The 26,727-nt window shown below is 40.8% G+C and overlaps 1 protein-coding gene across 3 annotated transcripts; it reads right to left on the reverse strand.

Annotated features, from left to right (window-relative positions):
- On the reverse strand, positions 1-26,727 carry LOC307038230 (kinase suppressor of Ras 1-like). 3 transcript variants are annotated; one of them, XM_079679567.1, is made up of 19 exons: positions 26,578-26,727; positions 15,970-16,117; positions 14,446-14,809; positions 12,428-12,585; positions 12,258-12,324; positions 11,368-11,451; positions 11,207-11,268; positions 10,426-10,538; positions 10,006-10,180; positions 9,826-9,883; positions 9,161-9,215; positions 8,023-8,262; positions 6,207-6,403; positions 5,995-6,091; positions 5,344-5,477; positions 4,912-5,043; positions 3,731-3,866; positions 3,160-3,293; positions 1-2,434 (listed from the first exon to the last, which is right to left on the reverse strand). In XM_079679567.1, the coding sequence occupies exons 1-19, from the start codon at positions 26,578-26,580 to the stop codon at positions 2,347-2,349; spliced, it is 2,445 nt and encodes an 814-aa protein (XP_079535693.1). In that variant the 5' UTR covers positions 26,581-26,727; the 3' UTR covers positions 1-2,346. The 3 variants fall into 3 exon arrangements, 1 of the variants encoding a protein (XP_079535693.1); XR_013807930.1 differs by having other exon boundaries at positions 2,296-2,434; positions 3,061-3,293; XR_013807931.1 differs by lacking the exons at positions 1-2,434; positions 3,160-3,293 and having other exon boundaries at positions 5,348-5,477.

Consider the following 26,727-nt stretch of genomic DNA (forward strand, 5'->3'; position numbering starts at 1 on the left):
TACTGGAAAGAGGCTTTAATGTCTTCAATTGTTCAGACCTTAAGCTTACAATGTATCGTCACATCCTGTACAAAAATACTCAGAAAACCAACACCCTGAACACATTCAACCACAACCCTCAAAAGAAGAACACCAATATACAAAGAGTTGACACAGTCTTTACAAATCTAAAATTCTCTATACAGTACCAATTAAAATGCTCTGAAATTGAAACCCTTTTACAAACACAGTAAATTAAATACAACCTCAATCAGTGTATATACATATATATGTATAACGTCACGGTTTGATCATTTTCACGATCATAAAGCCCCCATTACATAAAGCAAGTGTATATTGTTATCCTGCCAGAGGAAACAACATGCACGTACGCAAGCATACACACACACACACACACACACACACACACACACACACACACACACACACACACACACACACACACACACACACACACACACACACACACACACACACACACACACACACACACACACACACACACACACACACACACACACACACACACACACACACACACACACACACACACACACACACACACACACACACACACACACACACACACACACACACACGATGCATTGCAGAGTGCACTCATGGGAGGAAAATACTAAAACCTGTGGCAAATGACTTTATTGATTCAAGTTTTGTCCGCAGCTCATTGTTTTCCTGTGGAATCAAAGTAAGACTGAACAAATAGCTCTCATGAAATCTCAGTGTGGGAGGTATCACTTGCCATCTGATCCATAAAGTGGTGCAGGAATTAGTCCTAAAACCCTGAAATGAGTTAGCATTTTACCCCTTCCGATTCCCTCGTCTCAAAGTCAATGTTTTTTCTGAACGCTTTTGTGGTTAGAGGCCTGAGATGAGGTCTGTGGGGAACACAAGCTTAAGAGATGTTATCGTTTTGTCCTTCGGAATAAAGTACATCAGGAAAAACTCCACTGGTGAAAGTCCGAAGCTTCTGTGTCATAAAAACTGTGGTTGCTAACAAGTGGCTAAATGATGCTAACTGCTGGGTCAGCCAACAGAAATGACCTCATCTCTGCACCACTCTATAGATGACGCATAATGTATTGAAACAGCAAGTCATGTGACAGTTGTATCTGTTTGTTAGAGAATGTTAAAGCTGCCCAACATACAGTCATTTATGAGCATCCAACCATTAAGGCCTGAATCTAAAGTTTCAAGCGTCATGTCAAGTATTTTTGTTCTTCAGCATAAGGCAATGTTTCAATATAGTTTAATATTTTCGGGGAGTACCCATTTCCAAGGAAAGTTACTATCTACTGTAGTGGTACCTCACTAAATGCTAATATCATGCGCACAATGACAATGCTAAGATGCTAGTGTCTAGCCAGAAGGTTGCATGTTTACCATCTTAGTTTGGTTAGCTGATGCTGATGGGGCTGCCATTAAATCTGCAGATATTTGGTCATAAAGTATTGGGGAAACTGGATGATGGTGCTACATAAATAGTCAGCTAATGAAGAAAGTTTTATTAATTAATCGTCTGGGGACCATGAATATCTGAGAAAGTGTCATTGCATCTCAGAGTGGTTAAGACATTAAAGTATGGACCACAGTGATGGTCGCTATTACTGGACTCCGATTTCTGGAGAATGTATTCTGGTCACTGTGGATTCCCCGATGCCAGTTTCCAAAGGAAGTTGTTTTAGTGCAGTCTCAGAGAGGGATCCAATTTGTCTAAAACCTTAATAATAAACGTAACTTAACGGAAAGATATTTACCTTAAATGGGGGAAAAAGGTGAACCAACCCTTTTTATCTTTTCTTCTCAAACAATTAGAACTCGATGCAATGAAGTGAACTGTTCTAATGTGTACGGTAATCTGAGTGTATGTAAGTCACTTTAAAAACATAAAAAAGCTAAATGAAGTGAATTGTATTGGATAAAGCAGCTCGTGGTTGAACCGTGGGAGGCACCAGCTGGTACATAGGTTAACAAAGGAAACACTGAGAATGTAGCAGCTAATGTGACGTGAAAGTGATCTTCATGATACGACAAGATATCCACGAACGATGTGTGCGACAATTATTTTGTACATTTGAAGTTGAATAAGCCTACAAAGAGTACAGAAGGGGATCTTACAGATGTTCCCTCCCTCTGTCACATAACCCTCCCCCTGCTAACAGACTGCCATCATGGCCTGCATATTGAAATTGAATCACATGTACGCAAAGTCATGATAACAATCAACACAGATATTAGTCACACATTAACAGCAGGACGTGATGGAAACTGTTCTTTTAAATAATATTGATAACATTTGCTCAAGCCAATATAATGTTTTGGTAAGCCTCAGCTGCTGAATTTGTTCATGTATGTTCGGTGTGCGTGCAGACCCTGAGGGCACTGATCTCTCAGGCAGTGATGATGATCCCAAGGCCTTCAGTAGAAGAAGAAGGCAGAGATAAGAAGAAGTGGAAACAAAGGGAAACATAGAGGATGGTGAAAAGCGTGCGGGAGTGGAGATCAGACCCAACAGGAACAGAGGAGGGGGATCGGTCAGCACCCAGAGGAGAAGAAAGCACAAAGAGAGGGTAAAGGAGAGGAGAAAAATCAGGAAAACAATAGAGGACAGAACTGCTGACTGTGAGAAATATTATCAGTGGCAAAAGCAGATGAAGGAAGCATAGAGGTCATTGCAGGTCACCCTTGAAAAAGAGATCTTTTGATCTCAAGGGGCTTTCACCTGGTTAAATAAAGGCTACAAACAATAGAGGGAGCAACAAATCCCACCAGGCATAGCAAAAATACTATTTCCTAAAAATACAATATACCGGCACTTGGTTCCTTCCAAATCTGGCCTGCGGTCCCATTAAGAGTGTCTTCCTCTCTATCTTCCTCTTGCAAATCTATCCCTCTAATAAAGGCTAAACCGGCCCAAAAATAATCTGTATAAAAACAAAAATAAGAAAAGGTCATTTATATGACTTGATACTCAGCAGGGCAGCTTCATAATATTCATATTTCTTTACAAAATCTTTTGAGCTCCATCTTTTTACTGCTTACAAAATGTAGACGACAACAATCAAACGATGAAGACTCCCTTTTTTTGGATGTTTTTGTGTTGTAGGTCGGTCCACCCTGGAATTGTTCTCTGATACCTACTCAGGGGTCTTCCAAAAGTGTCCGGGGTGAGACAGCCTGCGGTTGAGTTTGGGCAGCTTCTCCAGCATGTCTGCCAGCTGGGTGAAGGAGGGCCTGCCGTCCACCTCGGGGGACCAGCAGGCGCTCAGGATCTCCTGTTGGGAGAGGAGGGGGGTTCATACATGTGTTAATACCCTCACTGTGTAGAAACACAGATATAAGTGTATTCCCTACAAGCCAGCTATATTTAAAATGTAGGAAAGATAAATTTAGATTTAAAAAAATGGTGCATAACTTGTTTCTTTATGTTTATGGCTTACACATTTGTATAAAAGACTCTCTCTGCTTTGTGCTGTGTACTATTACGATGTGTGATAATAATTATGGAGGGGGGCAAAAAGATAAAAACCTCACTTCTGTATGTAGCACACAATATTTTTGGCTTATTGAAAGCTATTGGCAAAGAAAAAGCTTTATGGTTTATTTTAAGTCACTTTGGATTAAAGTGTCAGCTAAATGAAAGGCAATGATGTAAAGTAAAACATACCAGATCATCATTCAGTAACTTGACGAACAATCTAACCAGACTCACCGTGACCTCCTTGCCCAGGTTGGCCACTGCCAGCACCCCCCTGATGCCCTCCCCGCTGCCCACCAACCAGATCTTGGCCTCCACAGGCTGGCTGCTCATTGGCCAGTCGCCCGCCTGGAGCTCATACCAGATTGTGCTGAAAACACAAAAAGGACATAAGAAAAACGATGGTGCGAGTGGAACCACCTCTAGACTCTAAACAAATATGCCAAGAGGTGCATAAAACTCCAGGAAAAAACATTACAAAAAGTATACAATAAGGGCTAACAGTTGAAGAAAAATGTCAGACTGAAGTAGGGCTGTGCAATTAATCGTATTTTAATCTTGATTACGATTGAACCTCGTCAAACTGGAGCCTCTTAGCTACTTCCGGTTTCCAGACAGGGGTTACCAAAATAAGAGTACAGGTTGTGAGTTAGTTATCATATTTATATATGTTTAGTAGGTTTTGGAAGTGCGCTCCAAAATATTTGTTTATCTTCTTTATTGTTATTTATTATTTTGATATTATTTATTTAAATGTAGATATAAATGTATAATTTTATTTTTGTATTGGTTTTTCAGTTGAATTATACTTAAAGTTCAGGGTATTCAACTGTTAAAAAAATACTGTTCAAATTATTATTTGTATTTGTTTTAAAGTTCAATAAATGGATGTTTTCAAAGTCAATGAATAATCGTATTTAATAATCGTGATATCAATATTGAACAGAAATAATCATGATTATGACTTTTGCCATAATCGCACAGCCATAGACTGAAGGTTAAACAAAGAATTTTAAAGAACTCTGCTTCAAGTCATGTTAACTTCATCAGAATTATAGTCAGAATATTGTATTTATCACAGGGACATTACGTTTCTTGACAGTTGCACATTTTACATTTTTTAAAGGAAATGTCCATGAAAAGATCAAATAAAAAAAATATTTTTATAAACAACAAGTTAAAGTAAATATGTGCACATTGTACTACAACATTTAACATGTATATTATAATATATACAGTGTTTTATTAGTGTTAGTGTTGATAAAATGTACATTTTTGAAGAATGTATTTAGAGTAAGGGTATGTTAATCAACCCGAGCAGGTGACAACAATATCACACTGAATGTTGTGTGAAACGTCAGTCCCAAAGGCACATTTAAATTGTATGCACAATGAATGAATGTGAATCTGAATACCCAAATGCATAGACGTCAGCAGCATTGGAGAAGGGAAGCTGGTCCTCTTCCACCTCCGGGCTCATCTCGCGAACAATCTCTGGAGACAGGTAGTAGATCCAGCCCTGAGGTATCCTCAACACGTTCTTTCGTCTAACACACACACACACACACACACACACACACACACACACACACACACACACACACACACACACACACACACACACACACACACACACACACACACACACACACACACACACACACACACACACACACACACACACACACACACACACACACACACACACACACACACACACACACACACACACACACACACACACACACACACACACACACACAACTAATGAACACTGGTTTGCCAGAGGTACAGATCATTAGATATAGAGATACAGATAACAGCGGATCATTTCATGTCTCTCCTACCTGCCTTCCTGAACCACTCCTGACATCCCAAACAGGCCAAAGTCTGTGATGACCACCTTGTTGGTGTCGTAGAACACGTTCTTGGACTTCAGGTCCTTGTGAATTATTCCCTTGGCATGCAAATAACCCATTCCCTGTAATAGAGACAAAAAGGAGGTCAAAGGTTCTTGTTACTGTTTGTGACTATAGAGTTTTTTCTTTCATTGGATTACTGGCTGGGCAACAAAGTCTGAATCGTTTTGTTAAAATACAAAGTGGCTTTAAAAGGGACATATTCTGCTCATTTTCAGGTTCATATTAGTTTTGTGTTCCTCTACTGTGACATGTCTTTTTGAGAGAAAATAAATACTTACAATTAAGGTTTAAGGATTAATAGTTGTTTTATTTTAGCACAGGTGTGGACCAATTGTGATGGCAGTATTTGATCCGTGTAATACTTGTGAAAAGTGCATAATTCAGTTATATATGTGTTATTACAATATACTTTCAACATTGCAAAAAGTATTTCATTAAATTAAAAAAGGCACAGAAAGAAATACTAATGTTTCATTTGTAACTGAGACACATCCGTTACATATTTAGTGAGACATTTAGTATTCATAGATTATAGGTAATCGTCATAAATTGATAATCAAATGACAGGTTGCTTACCTTTACAATATCCTGTGCAATCTGCCTGATCTTATTGATGTCTAACAGGTGACCTCGTTCTCTTACAACAGAGTATAGAGTCACACCTTTACAGAAGCTGCAGGAAAAACACAGCAACATGGTTACTAAAACACACAACATATCACACGTACTCCTACAAAGAACACATATTGCCATACATGAGTCTGTGTTGGGAACTAGAGCAGCTGTACCTGGTGATGATGGCCAGGTGTGGGGGGGCCATGCAGGCGCCCATGAACAGGATGACGTTCTCGTGCCTGGTCTGCCTGTAGTTCATCACCTCCTTCTTGAAGAGCTTCAGGTGGTCCTGGTTGTTCCCGTCCACCTCCACCAGGCGGATGGCCACCTCCCCGTGCCAGCGGCCCTTATGAACCTTCCCCCAGCGCCCCTGGACAACCACAGGGTCAAAATGTGTCTGCTGTGTCAGACCCACATGACATTTATTCTGTATATATACTTACATGTAGTATCATGCAATGCACCGCACAAATGGAACACCTGAGGTCTTCACCAACGCTCAGTTCTTATAAGTCAAGGCTAAAAACATACATTTTTACAGCTGCTTACCAAGAAGTCATTTCATTTGTTTTATCCCTATACTTCTTGCAACACCTACTGTTTTTACAATGTTGTTTTTCAACTATTCTTTTTCTCTTTTACGCATGGTTTTTATGAATCTTTTATTCCATTGTATTTATTTATTGTTCATTTCTTTTGTCTTCCTATTGTGTGTTAATGTTGATGTAAAGCACTTTGAATTACTTTTGTTTCTGAAAATGTGCTATACTGTATAAATAAACGTACCTTACTTTACCTTACCTGTGTCTCAATACACCTTTAGCTCTACTAGAATTGGCTAGTTTGAGTGCATAAGTAGGGAACAATGGAAATGCAGTGCACTGAGAGCGCTGATGGTGCTCTCATAACGTAGAAAAAGTTTTGTTTTCAAGCCCCCAGGAAGTTAGCCAGTTGTTGAAGATAATTTAGTGGCAAAACGGTGGTTCTACAACATCCCTGTCCGTCATGTGACGTCATTAGGCCCAGAACTACTTGTTCTCATTGATTAACATTGGTGAAGATACATCTGTCAATCTACCACACAATAGGAATAAGCCTTAATTCATTCATTTGGACCTAAAGTTGTAAAATGTGCTAAAAACGGAGTCTGAGTTGTTTTCCCGCTCCATTTCACTGAGCCGAGACCAGGCATGAAGCTGCTGTGACGGAGTGGATTGGCAGCAGGGCTTGGAGAAAGAAAAAACAACTGTGCGGTCTCTATCAGCTTCATGGATGGGGAAAACGTTGGAAGATCCAAGTATTTGTGTTCTTAAACAAAAAAATGAGCCACTGAGCAATTGTCATGAGAATGATCTGGGCCGTGCCTCAGACCACATCTCTTCACACATCAATGTCTAGAACACCGGAGACTTTCGCTATCAAAGACCACAATCTTGGCTACTTAACCGAAGTAGCACAACCAGCCATTGCTAATGGTTGCTCCTGTGAACACAGCAATATGCCAGATAATATTCTAATATGTGGATTTTTTCAAAATACTGGTGTTGAACAGAGGCCAAAGTTAATTGTATAGGGTTGATTGAGCAGTCTGTACACAGCACAATAACGTTGCATATTGCTACAGCTCGGGAAAACAGCTGAGACAGCTCCACATTTTTTCTTAAATCTCAATCTCTACATGTATGGCAGCTATTCCATTCCAGTGTCTGTTGAATTCCAACACAGATAAATGTTGTCAGTAGTTTATAGAATAAAATAACACAAATGTAGATAGTAAAAGCAAAGTGGTCTCTTAATTTTCCCCAGAGTTGTATCTAGCTAGCTAGGAAGCTTGGTAGATATCAGCAGCAAATGTCAGTTCTGGTGACAGCAGACATATTGAATTTGAGACAACACTACACAGTTTAAATTGTTCACAGTGAACGACATGCAGTGCACTAAGATAAGTACTCTGAGGAAATGAGGAATAGCATTAGTGTGTGTGTTCACCTGGCCAATGAGCTCTCCCAGCTCCAGCTGCTCGTACGGGATGTCCCACTCCTGCAGGTAGACGCTGGTATGGCTGGGCATACGAGATAACGGCCCCCTCCGGCGGCCAACGGCCCCCCGGCGGCAGATGGAAGAAGGCAGGTCCTCCAGCCCGTCCGCATCCCCCTCCTCAGGGGGAAAGCTCTGGTTTGTGTCGCCATCTTCGCCTGCTTCCTCATCTTTAGCTGGGTAGTCTTCCTCCTGAAACAAAAAACACAATAATGGAAGTGACCATGGACTGTTGAGTAATCAAGTGCTTTGAGGGGGAAAAGGATCTCATACAAAAAGAAATGTGAGAAACATAAAGAAAACTAATGGAAGTTGAAGAACAACCTTTCAGTTTATACAGTGGCATAGTATTAGCAGCATGGGCTCTTTGAGTACAATGTAACAATCCTAAGTGTTCTCTTCCGGTGTACAGTGTAGTGTCTACCAACATTTTAATTATTTATTTCATCATTTTATAAAATTACAATATTATATACATCACTATTTTAAGTTAAACCAAATACAGTCCAGTTTTTACAGTACAAAATACTGTGAATATTGTGAATTATTGTGAATGTTTGCACATTTCTTCGCAATGATACCTATTTCAAAACTCTTCCAATTTAAATTCAGATATACTGTACATATTTTATTATATTTTCAGAGTAATTTGTCTCATTAAATAGATTTATAATAGTTCTATGTTTACATCTTGTTTTACTCAATTAATGAATTCTTCTTACTGTGTTTATATATGCACCATTATAAAGCAGAGCTAATTCCTTACGTTTAAACCTACTTGTAAAAAAAAGAATTCTGATTATTTACTTTACTTTGTGCCTATGTATATATTGTCCTGTAATAATCTTTTTATAAATAATGTTTAATGTAAATCTTTAGTATTAAAACTGTATTTGATGGCATGACTTCCGGTTGGTCACGCTCAGAGACACAGCTCCTTCACAGAACACTTAATATGACATAACAAAGTAATGTGCTCTACATCAGTTCATTTGCAAGTGCTGTGAACCACAACGCCCAAGCAAATAAGTTATTATTTTCACTTCCTGTTTGTGGTAATGTAACTGTGTGAGTGAGGGCCAGTTCTCACCCCCCCTCGCTGCGTCGCTGACAGCTGTGTGTCAGTGAAGGCCACCTGCGACAGTCTGAGAAAAGAGAGACAGGGAAATAGCAACATTAATACATATATCTATACTCCACTGTATGTGTTGTAATATACGTGTTCATATGAATATTTTACTTTTTTATTGCAAATTTTTTATTAATCCTTTTATGTTTATTGATTTCTCTATTTTATTTATCTTTGATTTATTTTATTTAAAAATGGAGCAACGGTCAAGTAACCCAATGTCCTCGGGAAGTATTCTAATTCTCCAAAAGTAAATGTGGCATTAAAACTAAATGTTACTATAACTTCTTGTGTTATGTAAATATCTTTATTTTTATGTTATCATTTATTGCATAAACAATAATATTTTTGCTTCTTCTATTTCACTTAAAAATTGAGCATCCGTCACAAAACCACATTTCTTCTGGGATAAATAAAGCAAATGTGTATACACTGACCGATTTATGTTTTTTAACATTAATGCACATGCATTGGATATTTCCTATTGTCTTATTAGATGGATGGATGGAAGGATGGATAGATACTTTATTGATCCCCGAATATATAAAAGACTAAATTAAAAATTATTATATGAAGTATGATGAGCTAACATCAGCCAGTCTGGTTTCTGTGTTGCTTTCCCTTACCCAGACTGACTGGAGCCTCCAGCATGTTGAACAGCAGTTTGTGTGGACTCAGGAACATCTGGGGGAACATCAATCAACATTCATCATTTCATACTTTATACTTTATTAAATCAGAATGGAGGATGTGCAATGCTAAACGTTAGGCTTCAGACAGGTGAATACATCTCAACAGGTTAGGACCTGGGAAGTTGAAGCAGCTGTCCCGGGAGGACTGTGGTGACGGGTTGGATGGGGGGGTGGTGCTCACACTGGGGGGGTTGTTGTGCTGGAAATGTGCCGGGGAGGAAGGTGTGGAGGAGGTGGCGGATGATGGGTTACTACTGGAGTCCAGCTGGCTCAAACTGGGGGGGTGCTCCTGCATGCACACACACACACACACACACACACACACACACACACACACACACACACACACACACACACACACACACACACACACACACACACACACACACACACACACACACACACACACACACACACACACACACACACACACACACACACACACACACACACACACACACACTTAATAACTTTGAGAACAGCAACAGATTGTCATACAAAAGAAACGTGTGCTCATGTGCTTGCACTGCTTACCCTTTTGGTTATTGCCTTAGGTAAAGTGCCGAACTGCAGTGGGATCATTACTGTGTGATCAATCCGGTTATTGATATCTGACGGCACTGACTCTGCCCTCCGCATCCTGGGCACTTCAAATCACATCAAAACATTGGTTTGATTACATAACATTGAATATTAAAGGTCCCCTATTATACTGTTTTACATGGATATATTATAGGTCTCAGATATATAAAAACATGTCTCTGAAGTGTTTGGCTCCAAACACCAAACAGATCATGGCAGCATCCCATAATCCCCTCTATTTCAGCCCTGTTTCCAAAGTGCTGTTACTTTAGATGAAAATAAGGAGCCCCTCCCCACGCCCTTCTGAGAGATATTTGGTTAAAAAGAACACAATGGTGCACTCGGAGGAGATTCAGGTGATAAGGTGGGGGAGGTTACCTTGGTTGGGGATTGGCTAATGGTTACACAAGCCAAAACATCGTTATGACATCATAAAATGGCCGAAATCTGATCAGCTCAGACAGGTTTTTATATAAATGGATCAGGACAAAAAGAGAGAGAATCTTTTTTCCTGAAACGTTGAGAATCTCTTTACACAGACGAAACTCTTCTTAGCTATATTCCCATCAAACTAAATATAGTCAGTTTGTCAGAGTTGTATAAAGCAACAACCTGTCCAATTCAGTTCGACATGTGCTGAGATACACTTCAAATAAAAAAAAAACCTTCCCTGACAATTACATTTCAAAAGAAGAAAACATGGAAGAAACAGAAGGTGTTGCGTGATGCTTACATGTGAGAAATGATATCCGACAGGAGGGAGCCTCTTTGGTACATTTGTTGTGGCACTTTAACCTGTGAGCAGATGGTTATGACGTGAGACCATTGCAATTGGAAGTATTAGTCAAACAGAGTATGGGGGGGGGGGGACAGGGCTATTTTTAGGATTCTTACTTGCAGTGTTTGCACTTGACGCCAAACATCATGCTCTTGCGACACACTTGGCACGTCTGGGAGAGCCAGGACTTGGTGGAAAACCTACAAAATACAAAACATTTGGTCTTTGAAAACAATCAGCTGAACCAACCTAATGCCAATTCAGCCTTTACTTCAGTGACTGCAATACCACACACAGTCAGCTCTATATAAATGTATTTTTGGCTTTGGGAAAATAGCCTGCACACAATAAAGTTTGCTCTTAAAGAGGCCATATTATGCTCTTGGGGGTTGTCCCTTTCCTGTATTGTGTTATATGGGTTTTTGTGCAAGTAAATGGTCTGCAAAGGTTAAAATCCCTGTGTTCCCTCCAGAGGAAGTTTCTCTCCCACACACTCCTCCCCTGCCTGAAACGCTTCAATTAGACTCCTTTGTTGACTACCGTAACATAGTGACATCACTATGTAACACTCACACTTCTATTGGCTAGTGCTTGTATACATTGTACGTGATAGGCTTAGGGGTGGGACATTTCTGACACATCTTGAAGCGGTTGACCAATCACAACCGAGTCTGCCAGCTAACCAATCAGAGCAGACTGGGCTGGTTTCAGACAGAGGGTGAAAAGAGGTGCTGCAGCACAGGCAGTATGAGAACAATAAAGAGCTTTTTGAACATTAAAGCATGGAGAAATGTTCCAGTGGAGACACCAATTACTAATATGAACCTGAAAATAAGCATAATGCCTTTTTAAGCATCTTGCCCAAAACGTCACCATATTGACACAATGAACTTGGTATCGAACCACTGACAGTATCTACAGCATAATTAATATAACCTAGTCAAATAAAATAGTTTATTCTAAACAGGACAGTGGGGGGGGGGGGGGGGGGGTATTGATCACTGACCTGTGAGTGACAGCAAGGCCAATGTCTCTCCTCATTGTCTGAGGGGAACCCCTGTGCATGGAGACATCTGTGAAGAACATAGAATGTTTCAGAAACACAAAGGAAAGGAAGCAGAATCACAGCAGAACAAAGAGAGGAGGAACCAGAGCAGATCCGTGAAGGACACTCACTGTCCAGCAGGTTGGGGGTGGTGGGCATCATGTAGGGGGCTGAGGCCGGGACGGGGCCAGGTGTTCGGGCAGAGAGCGGGGGGGAGCGCAGCGCCGAGTCATCAGGAGTGTTCCCGTTGATGTGAAGAGCCCCCAACACTTTGTTCCTCTTACCGCCTCTGCAACACAGAGAGCAACGAACAACTACTACAGCAGTCCTTCATCCTGAGAATACACAACTGTCACGTCATCGCTAGCATTGGTGCCACAGTCAGGGATACATATTGATAATTTTCCCTTCATTTGTGTGTGTGTGTGTGAATGCCAAATCACAGAAGGTCCTGCATTGGAGACTGTGTTAGACAGGATTATCAATTTAATGACAATTTTGTAGTTCGTACGTTTTTATACGTAGTAGGTCTACACATTTGAAGTGTGTCCTTTGGGTAGTCATTACAGAAAAGCTAATAAACTCATATTGGCAAAAAATTTACAATGTTAAGCCCATAGACAGCATGAATGGAACCAGGTACACCCCAACAAAGACATGTCCTTCGCTACCCTGGCTCCCAAATGGTGGAAGAAGCTTCCCCCTGATATCAGGACAACGGAGAGTCTGCATATCTTCTGTCGCATACTGAAGACCCACCTGTCTCACTTATACGTTGGCTGAAAAAAATAACTTATGCACCAGCACTTACAATGATATTGCTTTTTGAAGTAAATATGTCGGCACTGTCCTTGTTGTCATTAGTTTGAATCTCTGTGGTTTATTGCACTTATTGTAAGTCGCTTTGGATAAAAGTAGGTAATGTAATGTAAAAGTCTTGTGTGCAAAGCTGACATTTTAGGCAGATGACCACACTTTTATTAACTAGAAATATGTGTTTATATATGTATATAGTTGTGGTAAAAACATTGTTGATTTCCTTGGTCAGCAGTAGCTCAGGGACTTGTTTTTGGAACCGAAGGGTTGCCGGTTCAAGTCCTTGTTTGACCAAAACATATAGGAGTGTGGACTGGTACTTTGAGATGTACCAGTTCACCTACTGGGCACTGCCGAGGTGTCCTTGAGCAAGGCATCAAATCCTTGTGAGAGGGAAAAACTGAATTTCGGGATTATTAAAAGTTTACCTTAATCTGGATCTGAACAGGGGGATTCATGGTCAAATATATTAATTTATCCTGCTTTCTTAATTCATACCGAACAGCAAGGTTTGGCATCTGTTTAGATTTTTTGAGTATTTTTTGGGAAGTTTTGAGACTTTAATGAAGCTCAGCGTAAATTCAACCAGGAAGACCTTCTTTTCTCATTCATTTACTATTTCTATGTTACTACTCTCTCTCCTCTCTATAAGTGATCGGGGCGTCACTCACCAGCTTAACCAATCACTTCGCTCTATTCTCACAAGCCTATCATAGCGCTCTGCTAAACCTTTAAAATCTGCTCTCCCCCTCTGACAGCTGTTATTTCAGGTGACTCGACGCAACCCTCCTCCCCCCCTTTTTCACCTCCTGTCCCTCTGAATCCAGGGTCAAGCCACTCCTCTTCAGACCGACCCAACAATCCATTTACCACCACCAGTGTCTAGACCCCGGGGAATTTCATCGGATCAGTTCTCCCCTCCTGAACGATACTCCAGCACAACGGGGCCTAATCGCCAAAACACCATTACAGTAATTTGTGTATCCTTGGCAATACATATGTATTCTTCCATCAAAACTGTCTCTCCTGATTGAAATATAGAAAGTAAAATGTGACAGGAAGTGAGAGTACAAGCTGAAGTGGCCGCATTTGCCGCAAATGGTCACTTCATTGACTTGAGGACAGCATGTCTGACTAAAACATTTTTAAATGTCATCTTCTGGAGATCACAAATATTAGAATTGAAATATCTGAGGCTATACCTGAATTCCATGACTTCTTTCCCACCATTTTTATTTCTGTTTGATATTTGGCAGCTGAAAGGTAATGCACATTTCAAACAGGAGACTCTGATCTACCATAAACACACGACTGCAGTAACTCTTAGACCCACCTGTGTGTAGCCGGAAACTCGATGCGGTTGGCCAGCTGGGACTCCTGACTCTTGCTCCTGGGCAGGGTGATGTTGGGGAGGAGCTGCAGCAGTTTGCGGGAGGCTGGCGGGGGGGTCTGGGAGGGCAGGGCAATGCGTGCCTTCGAGGCTCGAGAGGCTGGAGGGGTGTTGGGCAGGAACGCGTCCTCAGCCAATGAGATAGGTTTGTGATCTCCTGAACATGGTACCACTGATATGGAAATGGAGCGTCCGTGGGCACCGGTTGGTGGAAGGGGGGAGGAGGGGCTGACAAAGCCAGAGGGGGAGCTAAAGGGAGAGAAGGCATCACTGTCCTGTTGGGGCTCAGAGCTGCGTCTCATCTCACCTGAAAGGTCAAAGATGACAAATAAGAGAGTAGAATATATAGAAACAATGAAAAGACAATAAACTAAAATGTTTAAATGTAAAGAACTGCCAGCTATGTTAGCACAAAACAAAGTAATATAGATCTCATTTATTTATTTTGGTGGCGTCCAGTTCTTGAGGTCTAAAAGACATTCAGATTTCCATTGTCTCCAACTTTAATGGTTACAAACAGCTGGGTGTCATCAGGGTACAGATTGATATCAGTACAAAGCTTTGGAAATATGTGGCTCGGCCAATGGACAACAAATGAAAGATGTACTCAAAACTCTTAAATGTTAAAAACAAAATTATACAAAACTAGTGTTTTCATTCCAAAGTTAAACTGCTAAAGAATAATAATACCGTAAAAATAAAGACGACTATACTACGGACCTTCGGTCCTGAGATTAGTGCCTGCAGGCTCCATGGACCTGTCATCTCCGGACAGCGCAAAATGCGTACATGAGGCGCTACGTCATGAACGCAAGAAATCATACCCTCGTGGGGGCGCGCTCATGTGACTGGCTTAGAATTGAGGAGACATCTGATTGGCTATAGATAGAAAAAATTACAAGAACGAATCAGGTGACCGTCAGGGGAGTCTCAAAAAAACCACACACGAATGCACAGCGATCCGTGCACAGAAAGCGGTTTGTGTTTGTAGGTTCAGGGGATTTAAAGCGGAAAACAAATATGTGTGGATCAAAAATACATATGTAAAACTTTTTTCTGTATTTGGATTTTATTTACATGTATATGAAATGGAACACATTTGTGTTTGCATTGAAAAATACAAGTGTGAATCCTTCTGTGTGCATGTGTGTATTATGAGACTGTTCTGAGCCCATATCATACCCCCTAAAACCTATTATAATGCCACAAAATGAACCTGGGGCTTTGACGGTCCCTTAGCTGGTATATAGTTTTGGTAATTATGTTACAAATGTAAATCAAGTTTCCAAATAAACAACATTTTTGAACATTCCCCTATCAAACCAAGTGAAGATAGAACTGAGCTCATACCCCTTAAGATTGAACAAAATAAAGAAATCTACCCGATTACTTTTTTTTTTTTAATCTATATTCATGCATGTCCTATAAATATGCCCTTCACACATGCAGTGCAGCTCCCTGGCTCACCTGCTTCATTGGCACTCTTCAGGCAGGAGAGGGTGCCGGTGAGGCGGGGGCGATCTTCTGAGCTGGAGCCCAGGCGTCTCATTGTTTCCTGCAACTCACAGCTGGAGTTCTGCAGCGACCCGTCCAATGAGAGCTTCCCTGCTGCAGCCTGGGGGGGGGGGGGGGATATATACAGAATATCAATCTATGGACCTTTCTCATTTCTCTAATTTCCCCTTCTCGACTCCTCGACTCCTCGGTCCTCCGGTAGTGACCCGGAAATGGTTTTCGGCGAGCCATGCTGAAGGGCATCTCATTTCTCTAAATGCACATCGCGGACCGAGGATCGAGCGTCGAGGAGGCTCTCTGGAGGAGACAGTGATGATGTTTACAGTGAGAACAGCTGTGAGGTCCGTGCAGAAAGCAGAGCAGTGTCTAAAATATATATCACTCAGTATAACAGGCCTACATTATTCTCTGTATTTGTATGCTTTAGTTTAGTAGATATCTACAAACAAAGAGTCAATATTTTTCTAAAACCATTTAGTGCTTCACATAATAAAATACACAACGGCTGTAGCCTGATTATATGCTTTAGGAGCTGTAGGTGTGTGTGGTACAGTGTGTAGGTGTGTGTAGGTGCGTGTTGTACAGTGTGTGTATGTGTTTGCGTAGATGCGGTGGACAGACAGGTCTCAGTTGGTTTGGTGTCCTATGCTTACTTTTAATACTTGTAAATAAAACGTTTGGCCCATCATTTCAATTCCCCATTTCAGCGACCAGAGAGAGGGGGATATATCCAGTCTCTGATTGTGTTACGTTATTATGAGAGTGCTCTCATACTTGTTTGATTCTGAAATTGTATATATTTATATAAATATATATGTGTGTGTGTGTTTGTGTGTTTGTGTGTTTGTGTGTGTGTGTGTGTGTGTGTGTGTGTGTGTGTGTGTGTGTCCGCATCTGTAGCCTGTTATTGTCTCATTATACCGCACTGTGAATGAATTAAAGTAAATATATAAGTCGTCATGAACACATCTGTCCATCAGACAGAGGGCTGCTGTGCCTCCTGTCATCATTAATGGACGTCTCTTTAAAATGACCGCTCAGAGGAGAGGAGTTCTGATTTCTCTAACCGCCTGCTGCTTCCCCTCCTCTCTCCTCGGTTCCCCTCCTCGACTCCTCTGCTCGCATCTCCTGTGGGCGGGACTAAGACACAGGGGCGGACTGGCCATTGGGAATCTAAATCCTACCGGTCCACATTTGTATGGGCTCAGAACAGTCTCATAATACACACATGCACACAGAAGGATTCAAACTTGTATTTCATGATCCACACTTTTGTTTTTCAATGCACACACAAATGTGTTCCCAGGGGAGCATGCCCCCCGGACCCCCCTAGATGAGGTGAGGTCCACCACCTGCCCACACCCCCTGTTAAATTGCCTCACCCACATTGAGGATGCTTCCTCATGTTTTATTCCATGTGTCAAGTCAGGCAAATTGGGTCCAAATGTTATTGCATCAATGATCTGTTAACATTAAAATCACTAAATATATGCTGTAACTATTTTGCTCTAGGCAACTCAAGGGCTCAGGTAATGTGATTACTATATGAATAATGGTCCAAAATAACATTAAATGCATAGGGTTTTTTGTTAAGTAACATACTTTCGTCGCCGGCCGGCTGATACATGCCGCGCATTAAGTGGGCCTGTCTGTCAATTAATCCCCGGGGCACTTTTTCCCCCCAGTCCGCCCCTGCTAAGACATGAGGATAGGAGTCGAGGTGGGGAAATTAGAGAATTGAGAAGCCTTCCTAATCATGATGACATATTCCCTCATTTTTAGATTCAACTGTATTGTCGTTGCAAAGAGAACAAGTGCACAAGTATTAAGACAACAATGTAAGTTAGCATCTAACCAGAAGTTCAAAAGAAGCAGTAAAATGCACTGCAATAGAGTTATTAGAAGGCAGTGACAACAAGAGAAAACTTCATTGACTTAAAAGAGTTGAGTGTTGCAGCAGACCAGCAGTTTTCTGGTGTTCAAGATGTATGGAGCACAATAACTGAATGTTTATCCATGTGTATTTCTGACCTTGACAGATAGTATCTTTAGAATGGTTAATACCTGATACAGTTGGAAACAGCCCCATGATTTTACTCTCTCTATCCATTAATTAATTAAACAAAAACAGTGTGTAAATGGCAATGGTGGTGTCAATTGTCTGTGTGTGTTTTTGGTGTCTGTGTGTGCAGGCTTGGGGGAGCAATGAGCAGAGGTGGGAGAAGTACTCTTGAGTAAAAGTACCAGTAAATGTTACTCAAGTAAAAGTACAAAAGTAATAAAAATATAATTAAAGTACCAAAAGTAAAAGTAGTCATTATGTAGATTGGTTCTTTTCAGAATAATATATATGATATGTCTTATAATTATTTAAAGTGTTCTCAAAGCTGGTAAAGGTGCAGCTAGTTTGAATGACTTTGTATACTGCAGGGTAGCTTGTGAATTTACTCCAGGTGGAACTAAAGTCTGATTTAACACTTGATTATATTTCACATCATTCATCCACATCTGTAAAGTAACTAAAGGTAGTAAATCAATGTAGAGGGAAAAAAGTACACCATTTAGCTCTAAATTGAAGTGGGCTACCAGAAAATAGAAATACTCAAGGACCTCAAAAGTGTATTTAAGTACAATACTTGACTAAATCTAATTAGCTACTTTGCACCACTGGTGCTGAGTAACGGATTACATGTAGCAGGATGACGTAATCATGGTTTTAAAAAAGTATCCGTATTTCCTTACAGCTATTTAAAAACAAAAATATGTAGTTAGATTACTGTTCCATCTCAGAAAAATTGGGATTACTAACAGGATTACAACGTTACATTACAATTAAAAAATAAAGATGAATATATTATAGGTATTGCCTGAATTTCCTTTTTTGGTCTCATTAGGCTACTTCTATCCTTTTATATTAATATACGTTTTTTTTAAATACAGCAGGGGGACACCTGATTCATTAAACACAAACACTTAACTTTTAATATACTGTATGTATTGAACTACAACAACATGAGTAAATTATAATATTCTGTAGATCGAGCCTATCATTTAAAAAGACAGGTTTTTTATCCTAAATATATTGGTTTCTTCTTTTAGTAAATTATTTCTGCTGTCTTACATAATACACTGGAGTAAAACACATTTTATGGATATTTATTTTCTCTTGTATTTGTTCTCATTGCATTTGATATTAAGGGAATCGAAAAGCAATGGAAAGTAATCAGGTTATATTACCATTATGTTGTGATAGTTTAGATTATTGATTAGATTATTTTGTAACTTGATATTGTAACAGGATACATTTTGAAACCCCTTAGGTTAAAACTAATGGGATATCATTATGAAGTGACTGGTCTTTCTACTGTATGACATCATATTCAGAGTAAGGCAATAGCATGATTTGCTTATCTAAACCTCACTCTGTCTTTCTCATCAAACTGAGTCATGCAATTCTGCTGAATAGCCGGCTTTCATCCATGTTCCAGTAAATCCTTTAGAAGAGTGTGTATACCTGAAACAAGAGTGACTGGGTCTTAAAGGGCGTAGTGTTATATTGAAATCTATAGCGTTTTCAGTCTCTATATTTTTAGGGAGCAGGGCAAGCTTCAACAGAGTTTTTGCAAGTAGAGAAGGGAAGGTATTCTGTGAGAAGGCTCATCGGACAGCTGTGTTTCTAGAACATGGACTGCCAACAGGCTGATTTACAGAGCGAAGAAGAATTTGGCCATTTGCAAACTAAAGAAAAATGTTGTAGCATTGGGCAATATAACAATAATGGGCATTTTATGGAAAATACCAGTGTTCCTAAAAAGCCGGACTGGTTCCTGGAATCTGCAGGCAAACTGTGAAAACAAGTTATACTCTACACTTCTTTTATTCAACTGGAATGTGTGTGTGTGTGTGTGTGTGTGTGTGTGTGTTAGTGTGTGTGTGTGTGTGTGTGTGTGTGTGTGTGTGTGTGTGTGTGTGTGTGTGTGTGTGTGTGTGTGTGTGTGTGTGTGTGTGTGTGTGTGTGTGTGTGTGTGTGTGTGTGTGTGTGTGTGTGTGTGTGTGTGTGTGTGTGTGTGTGTGTGTTTGATGAAGAGAATGGGGGACAGGCATTGGCTTAATCTCCTGGAAACTGGTTTTCTGCATTGTGTCTGTGATAAAAGGAATGGACAGGCTGGGTAGCAGTCATTTGATGCAATGTTTCTGGGAGACAACGCTGGGTCTGAATTTAAAGCTCTACCAAAATAAATTCAGTTTTTTTCAAAAATTGGATTTTTAAGTTCAGTCAAACTTATGTCAGGCGTCAGCATTGTTACAGTAATTTTTGTGAAATACTTCCACAGACCACAGCGAGAAAGTGTATGACCCAGCCTGACCAAAATGTAGGTTTTTCATGGTTGATAAGGTGCTATGAACTCTGGTATCTCTAAAACATGTAGCTTGCATTTGGTTTGAATCCTTGCCTTTGCTGTTATATTATTCCTATGAGGCTTCAGCATTTGGAGTTTAGGAGTTAGAAGTTATTCTTCTAGTTGGCAGTTTTCTTTAGACTGTGGAGAAATAGTTACACATTTTTTCACTGGACAATTGTGGGATCATAGCCCCCCCCAAAAAAGGGATAGGCCTAATGGCAAATGGCAGATTTTGTAATTGTTGCTCACTGCCATGAATTTCAAAGGCCTTATAGCAACTGAAAAGTTTGAAGAGCTAAAGCGTGAATTGTGGATCTGAAGGTGCTGGGCTGGCTACTGTGGACTTGCTCAGCTATGGTATAAAACGTCTATATAAAGGAGGTGGAGACCAAACTTGAGTTCCAGCTTTGCAAAAATTGTTCTTCTGATCGAAATGAAGCTCATCACAAGTTTAATCAGAAAGACTACATACAGCGGCTGAACAGTTAAACACCTGCTGTAACAACATCCATAACATTCTGCTACTTAGTAATCATTTATCTATTTACCTAATATATCATTCCAATAGCTTGCATATAGACTCTTATTTCACTATTTCACTTTTTTTAAACTATTCCTTTCTTTTTGCATTTACTTTTAATATTTACTTGCACTATATTTTTCTTTTTTTCTGTAATAAGCCGCTATGGGCTTAACTTGGGATTTATTCTTCCACAACACAAAAATACAATTCGATCTGAATCGTAAAGTTCTGAATGCGATTGTGAGTGCGATTGTGAGGGCGGCCAACAAAACAAGAAATTCACTCTCTCTCTGCCCATGCAAAAACCAAAGTGAACAGAGGGGAGCAGTCAGATAAAAGGATAAAACCACAACTATTACCCGCCCGAGCTCCAGTGAACATGCTCACCACGAATAATAAGTGAAAAATACCACGTAACAAATATTTACATGTGGTTTCCACAGTACGTTCATTCATACTCATCTTTGTCTCCTCCAACTGTCTTTGACCAAATGTTGCCTAATATCCAGCAGCCAATAATTGTGCTGCTCCTCATTTCTGGCATAACTGCTGTGACCCTCCTCTGACCCCTCCATCTCCAGCCTTCTCCTCACCACCATCACAACCAGTGTCAAGACCCTTGGGGTGGTTTCCTATTCTACTTACGGCTTATGCTCCCCCTTGTATAGTATAACAATGGGGTCTTATCGTCAAAGACTCTTCAGTTTTCTGTCACTCAATTGGTCCATCAAATCAAATCAAAACTTTCTATCCTCTTGAGCACATGCTGTCCGTAATATTCATTCATTCAATAAGTCTCTCCTGTTTCCAATGAGAACTGGATACTAGTATTTTATGTTAAAAGGCTACCCTGCAAGCAAGTAACCAGTGATGAGTTAAAGCTGTGTTAAAGCTTCGAGAAGTGACTCAGCATGATTAGAAACAATAAAAAAGCAAAACAACTACTAACAATGTTTGTCGAGGACAACGACATTAGGCGGCTGTCTTTTCCTAGAAGACTACTTGACAAGATAAAGCCAACAGTTACAACGAAGGCCTCAGGAGCGTCTTGTCCCACCTGATGGTCATCACAGGACAGAGACAGACGGAGATCAGGGGGTCTCTGTTTGTCCCTCTCAAAGAAACGGTCCCTAGGAGACGTGTTGATAGTTGGGTAGGTGGAATTTCCAGAATACCCAGAACACTGTTTCTGTAAGCACTGATGCGGTCCCTCCATCTCCACTGGATAAGGGTGGAAGATCATTCTCAGACAGGGATATCTGATAACAAAAAAACTGTGTATTGCCTATTAGGGTGCATCAAATTGCAATGCAAAAATGTAAGCTCAACATATCAAACTGTCTGGGGTTGCATTTTGTTCAGACACACATACAAATAACTTTTGCTAAGTTTTGGGAACATTCGTTGAGATTTAGAGGTGGAACACAGCATGTTTTTTTTCACAGCAAATTGTCCGTTTGGGTGTTTTCCTAGGCAATTTCTAAAAATGCAAAAATGCAAGAAATAGTGTTTGAGAACATTTATTTTTAATAGAACAACATTGATTTATTTAAGAACAAAAATAACATTGAGTCCTAGTCCTGGTCCAGCTTACAGTGGCGCAGATTTGGCTGTTTAGAGCGGTCATGCTCAACTGCCTGCAGCACATTCTGCAGGTGCTCCTCGCTCCTGGCTGCTGCCACAAAGTCTGAGGTGAGTTTGACGCCACGCTCGGCACAGTCATTCACAACATTGATGGCACGCCTATCATGTGCAAATAGTCAAGACTGTCCTGCCAGCAGCGTTTGTCATCAGTACAAATGCAAAACACAATCTATGTTAAAGGTCCCATGTCATGGCCATTTCTACTGATCATAATTCCATTGTTAAGGTCAACTAGAATAGATTTATATTGTTCAATTTTCCAAACTCACATTGGTTTCTCATACAGCATCTCTGTATAGTATGTGTATTCAACCTCTGTCCTAAATGGCTTGTTGGAGCTCCTGCCCCCCCTTCCCTATGAGCCCACTGTGCTCTGATTGGTCAACCACCTTTACAGCGGAACATCAGTGGTTATGTTTTACTATGGTGTTTGTTAGCAACCAGAAAATGACACCAGTAATGACAAACAGATGAGAATGCTGCGTGGGGTCTGGGTGCCATGTTAGAGGGACGTTGCGGGGCTCGCTGTGCCGCCCTGTGGGGCTCGAGGAGCGGGCGGTGTGAGCTGGATTACTGGTGTTGTTTCCTGGTTGCTGCGTGGGGTCTGAGCTCTGCGGTGCTCCGGCTGAGTGCGTGTGTGTGTGTGTGTGTGTGTGTGTGTGTGTGTGTGTGTGTGTGTGTGTGTGTGTGTGTGTGTGTGTGTGTGTGTGTGTGTGTGTGTGTGTGTGTGTGTGTGTGTGTGTGTGTGTGTGTGTGTGTGTGTGTGTGTGTGTGTGTGTGTGGAGCTCAGGCTGAGTGAGTGTATGTGTGCGGAATGGTGCAATAGGTCTATTTGGACCTAGTGACGTCAACCTGCCTCGGAAGAAAAAAAGGAAAATTAAAAATCTCCAACGAGGTGTTCTGGGGCAGCATAAACAGGTATTTTCTGTGTTAGAGTTTTACTCGCTAAAGGATGTACTTTGAGGGTTTTTGACTCTGCAGACTGTTTACGTGCAGAAAAACCTTCATAACACACAAGGGGACGTGTAATAACCAGAAAAGCATGACATGGGACCTTTAACATTTATTGGTCAAGGACCCGTGTGAATCATGACTCCAGTGGGTTGTAATTCCCAAGAAGCAAGATGTTATATTGCTTAAAACCTCAACAACGCCAGTGACTTGTTTCTTTTAACCATGACCACATTGTTTCCCAACCTATGGCCTTTCCAAATCCTTTCCAAAAAGTCATTTTAACCTTAAAAACTATTTTTCCTTTTTCTAAAAACGCTACACAAATAAATCTGGTTTCTTATGTCCCGTCGGCCAGAATGCTATGGTTAGGTCTAGTGATGCTTAGGCATGGAAACAGCTAAGTTAAGTTAGGGAACAATGCTTCCATAAAAAAAAAAAAGGTTTCTAACAGTTTCGAGAGTCTAGACCAGGGGTTCCCAATACGTCAATCGCAAAGGTAGTTTGGGTAGATCGCATGGCATTGAAAAAAAAAGAAGATATTTTTTTAAAAAGTTAGCCTATCATCCATCCTTACTATGGCATTTACTTACTTATGCGGCGCAGTTTATCCGCCGTTTAGTCCGTTTGGCTTTTTTTCAACAAATGGTTAGTTTGGGGGAAAGTAACCTCCTTTCTTGGTTTCACACAGCACCCAGAAGTACTACTGTTTGTATCCCTTTCATTTGTGTTTTTCATTAAACAACTTACAACAAGTGCATCTGGTTTGGGGTTTTTACCCTTTTACCCAACGAGCCAGGACCTGTCAGATAACTGATGGAACTTTTAAAAAGTGAGTTTAATGCTACTAAAGTACATGTAGAGACTTGCTTAGAAAGAAATGATCTACTACTGTTAGACACTGCAACCCTCAAAAGGGCTACAAATTGAATATCAAAGTCCAGAAATGCAGAAGTGATTAAAAAGAGAGAAACATCTGTGCATGGCTTCTTTCAGGGGTCTGAAGAGCTGATCACTGGGAGCATCTGACTGCACAACAAACATCATGGTTGCACAAGTTCAAAAATCTTCTTCCCGCATTCATGACGATGGTGTGCATGCCCGGAGGGAATAACAGGAAAGAAATTAGGTTTTATGATAAAGTGCTTTTTGCCACGATAAAAGAAGAGAGACTGCCCTGGTGGTAGATCTTGTGTAACTTTTCCGGAAATATCAGACAATTCCTCCGAATGCCTTCAGCACTGACCACACGTTTATAATCACTGCCACACGTTATGTCTTGCCCTGACATTTTTAAATGATTTCAAAAATGATTTTTATGGAAATACCCTTCAGGGGACAGATTTGTCTGCAATTTGAATAAAGGCGAAATGTAGTTGGGGTAGTGAAGGTCCATCCAATCACAGGGCTCAAACACACAGGGTGATAACTTAAAGAATACTAATGACTCACTACGCATCTGGACCACTGACAGTGTGATCAGAGATTCCCTTGTGTTGTGCTAGTAGCGGCTAACGTAGCCTGATGAGCAGCAGGCTAGAGAGCTCTGTAAGATCTCTGCTCTCCAACTTTACTTTCTTTTACTAGCCAACACTCTGAGTCTTCAGATGCAACCGACACTGACTCAAGTGACATCTACCACTTACCAGTTACATTTACCAGGTTTTAACAGCTCTCTCTGAAGACACTATAGGGTGGGGATGTGATTTAATATTTGTGTAGGCCTCCAGGAAGCTAGCATTTCAAGGGCGACGATTTTTCATTGCATTTCCAAATATTGCATTAAAATGACCTCTCTGGCAAACACACTTTTATAATACGTTAGGCTCTAAACAAACTACATCAGGTTTGCATGACTTCAAGCTAATATAAATGCGGCTAATGTTCTAACTACAGACTTTTTGAATTAAAAGGCTCAGACATTCCCCAGTGTTTACTGAGGTATGTTATGACATAGAACAAAATGTGAACATCTCCTAAGCTTATAATGAGCACAGATCGAAATGTTGGCATCTATACAAAAAACACAATCAATTTTTTTTTTACTTTAAGTCATGGGAGCCCGGAGTGCTAAATACCAACTCGTTTCTGGGTTATTCCTGCACCACTCAATAAGCGTTCCACTTTAGTTCCAGTCACAACTTCTATAGCGAGCTTTCAGAAATGTCAAAACAAGTGCTGATACCTTAGTGAGAATGACATCATGTCGTTATAGGGTGAGCAAAAGCAAGAAGTTATTTTATTGACAAACTCTATGCTAATGTTGTGTATAGATGTGAAGATCGTGTTGACTCTCCTTCCATGAAAAATAAAATGGTAAAAGATTAAGGTTGGAGTAACACACTTCACATAGCTGACGCATACCGATACCTGGGCAGTGCCTGGGCATGCCTCCGCTGCCAGGTGACGAAAGCCTGAGCACTGACACAGAGAGACAGAACACAGTCTCAAAAGACTTTCCTCTAACCCCAGGATGGTAAATCACACACTCTTCTACCGAAATATCTTCCTCTGACACTAATGACGGGTTTCTTCAACACACAGAAACTGACTTGTGAGTAAACAGTGAAACACTGAGTGGATCAGAGTCCACACTAAACGGCACGTGGCTCTGGATATACGCCTCCACCTAACAGGCAAATACAAACTGTCCTGAAGCTCACCGCTGCCAACAACAGGAAGGAAACACACACACACACACACACACACACACACACACACACACACACACACACACACACACACACACACACACACACACACACACACACACACACACACACACACACACACACACACACACACACACACACACACACACACACACACACACACACACACACACACACACACACACACACACACACACACACACACACACACACACACTAGCTACCTGAAACAGCAGACATGAGCTTTGAGTCATTCTCCTACGGCACTTCTGTCAAATAAGGAAATGAAGGAAACAGCTTCTCTCAAAGGTCAATATGCTGAGTAAACAGGCACACAGAGACAGTGGAGGTCAGAACGCTACATTACCATGAGGGTGACAGTCTCTTCCTGCTCTCATAATCCAAGCTCTGTTGGAGAATAATCCGTGAGTGCAGCAGGCTGCTGGGAAACACTGACACAAAGCCAACAAATCTTCCGAGCACTGTTATCACACTCCCTGTTTTTCTCCTCCCTCCT

Source organism: Notothenia rossii (genome assembly GCF_949606895.1).
Source record: "Notothenia rossii genome assembly, chromosome: 4".
In the NCBI taxonomy this organism is placed as follows: Eukaryota; Metazoa; Chordata; class Actinopteri; order Perciformes; family Nototheniidae; genus Notothenia; species Notothenia rossii.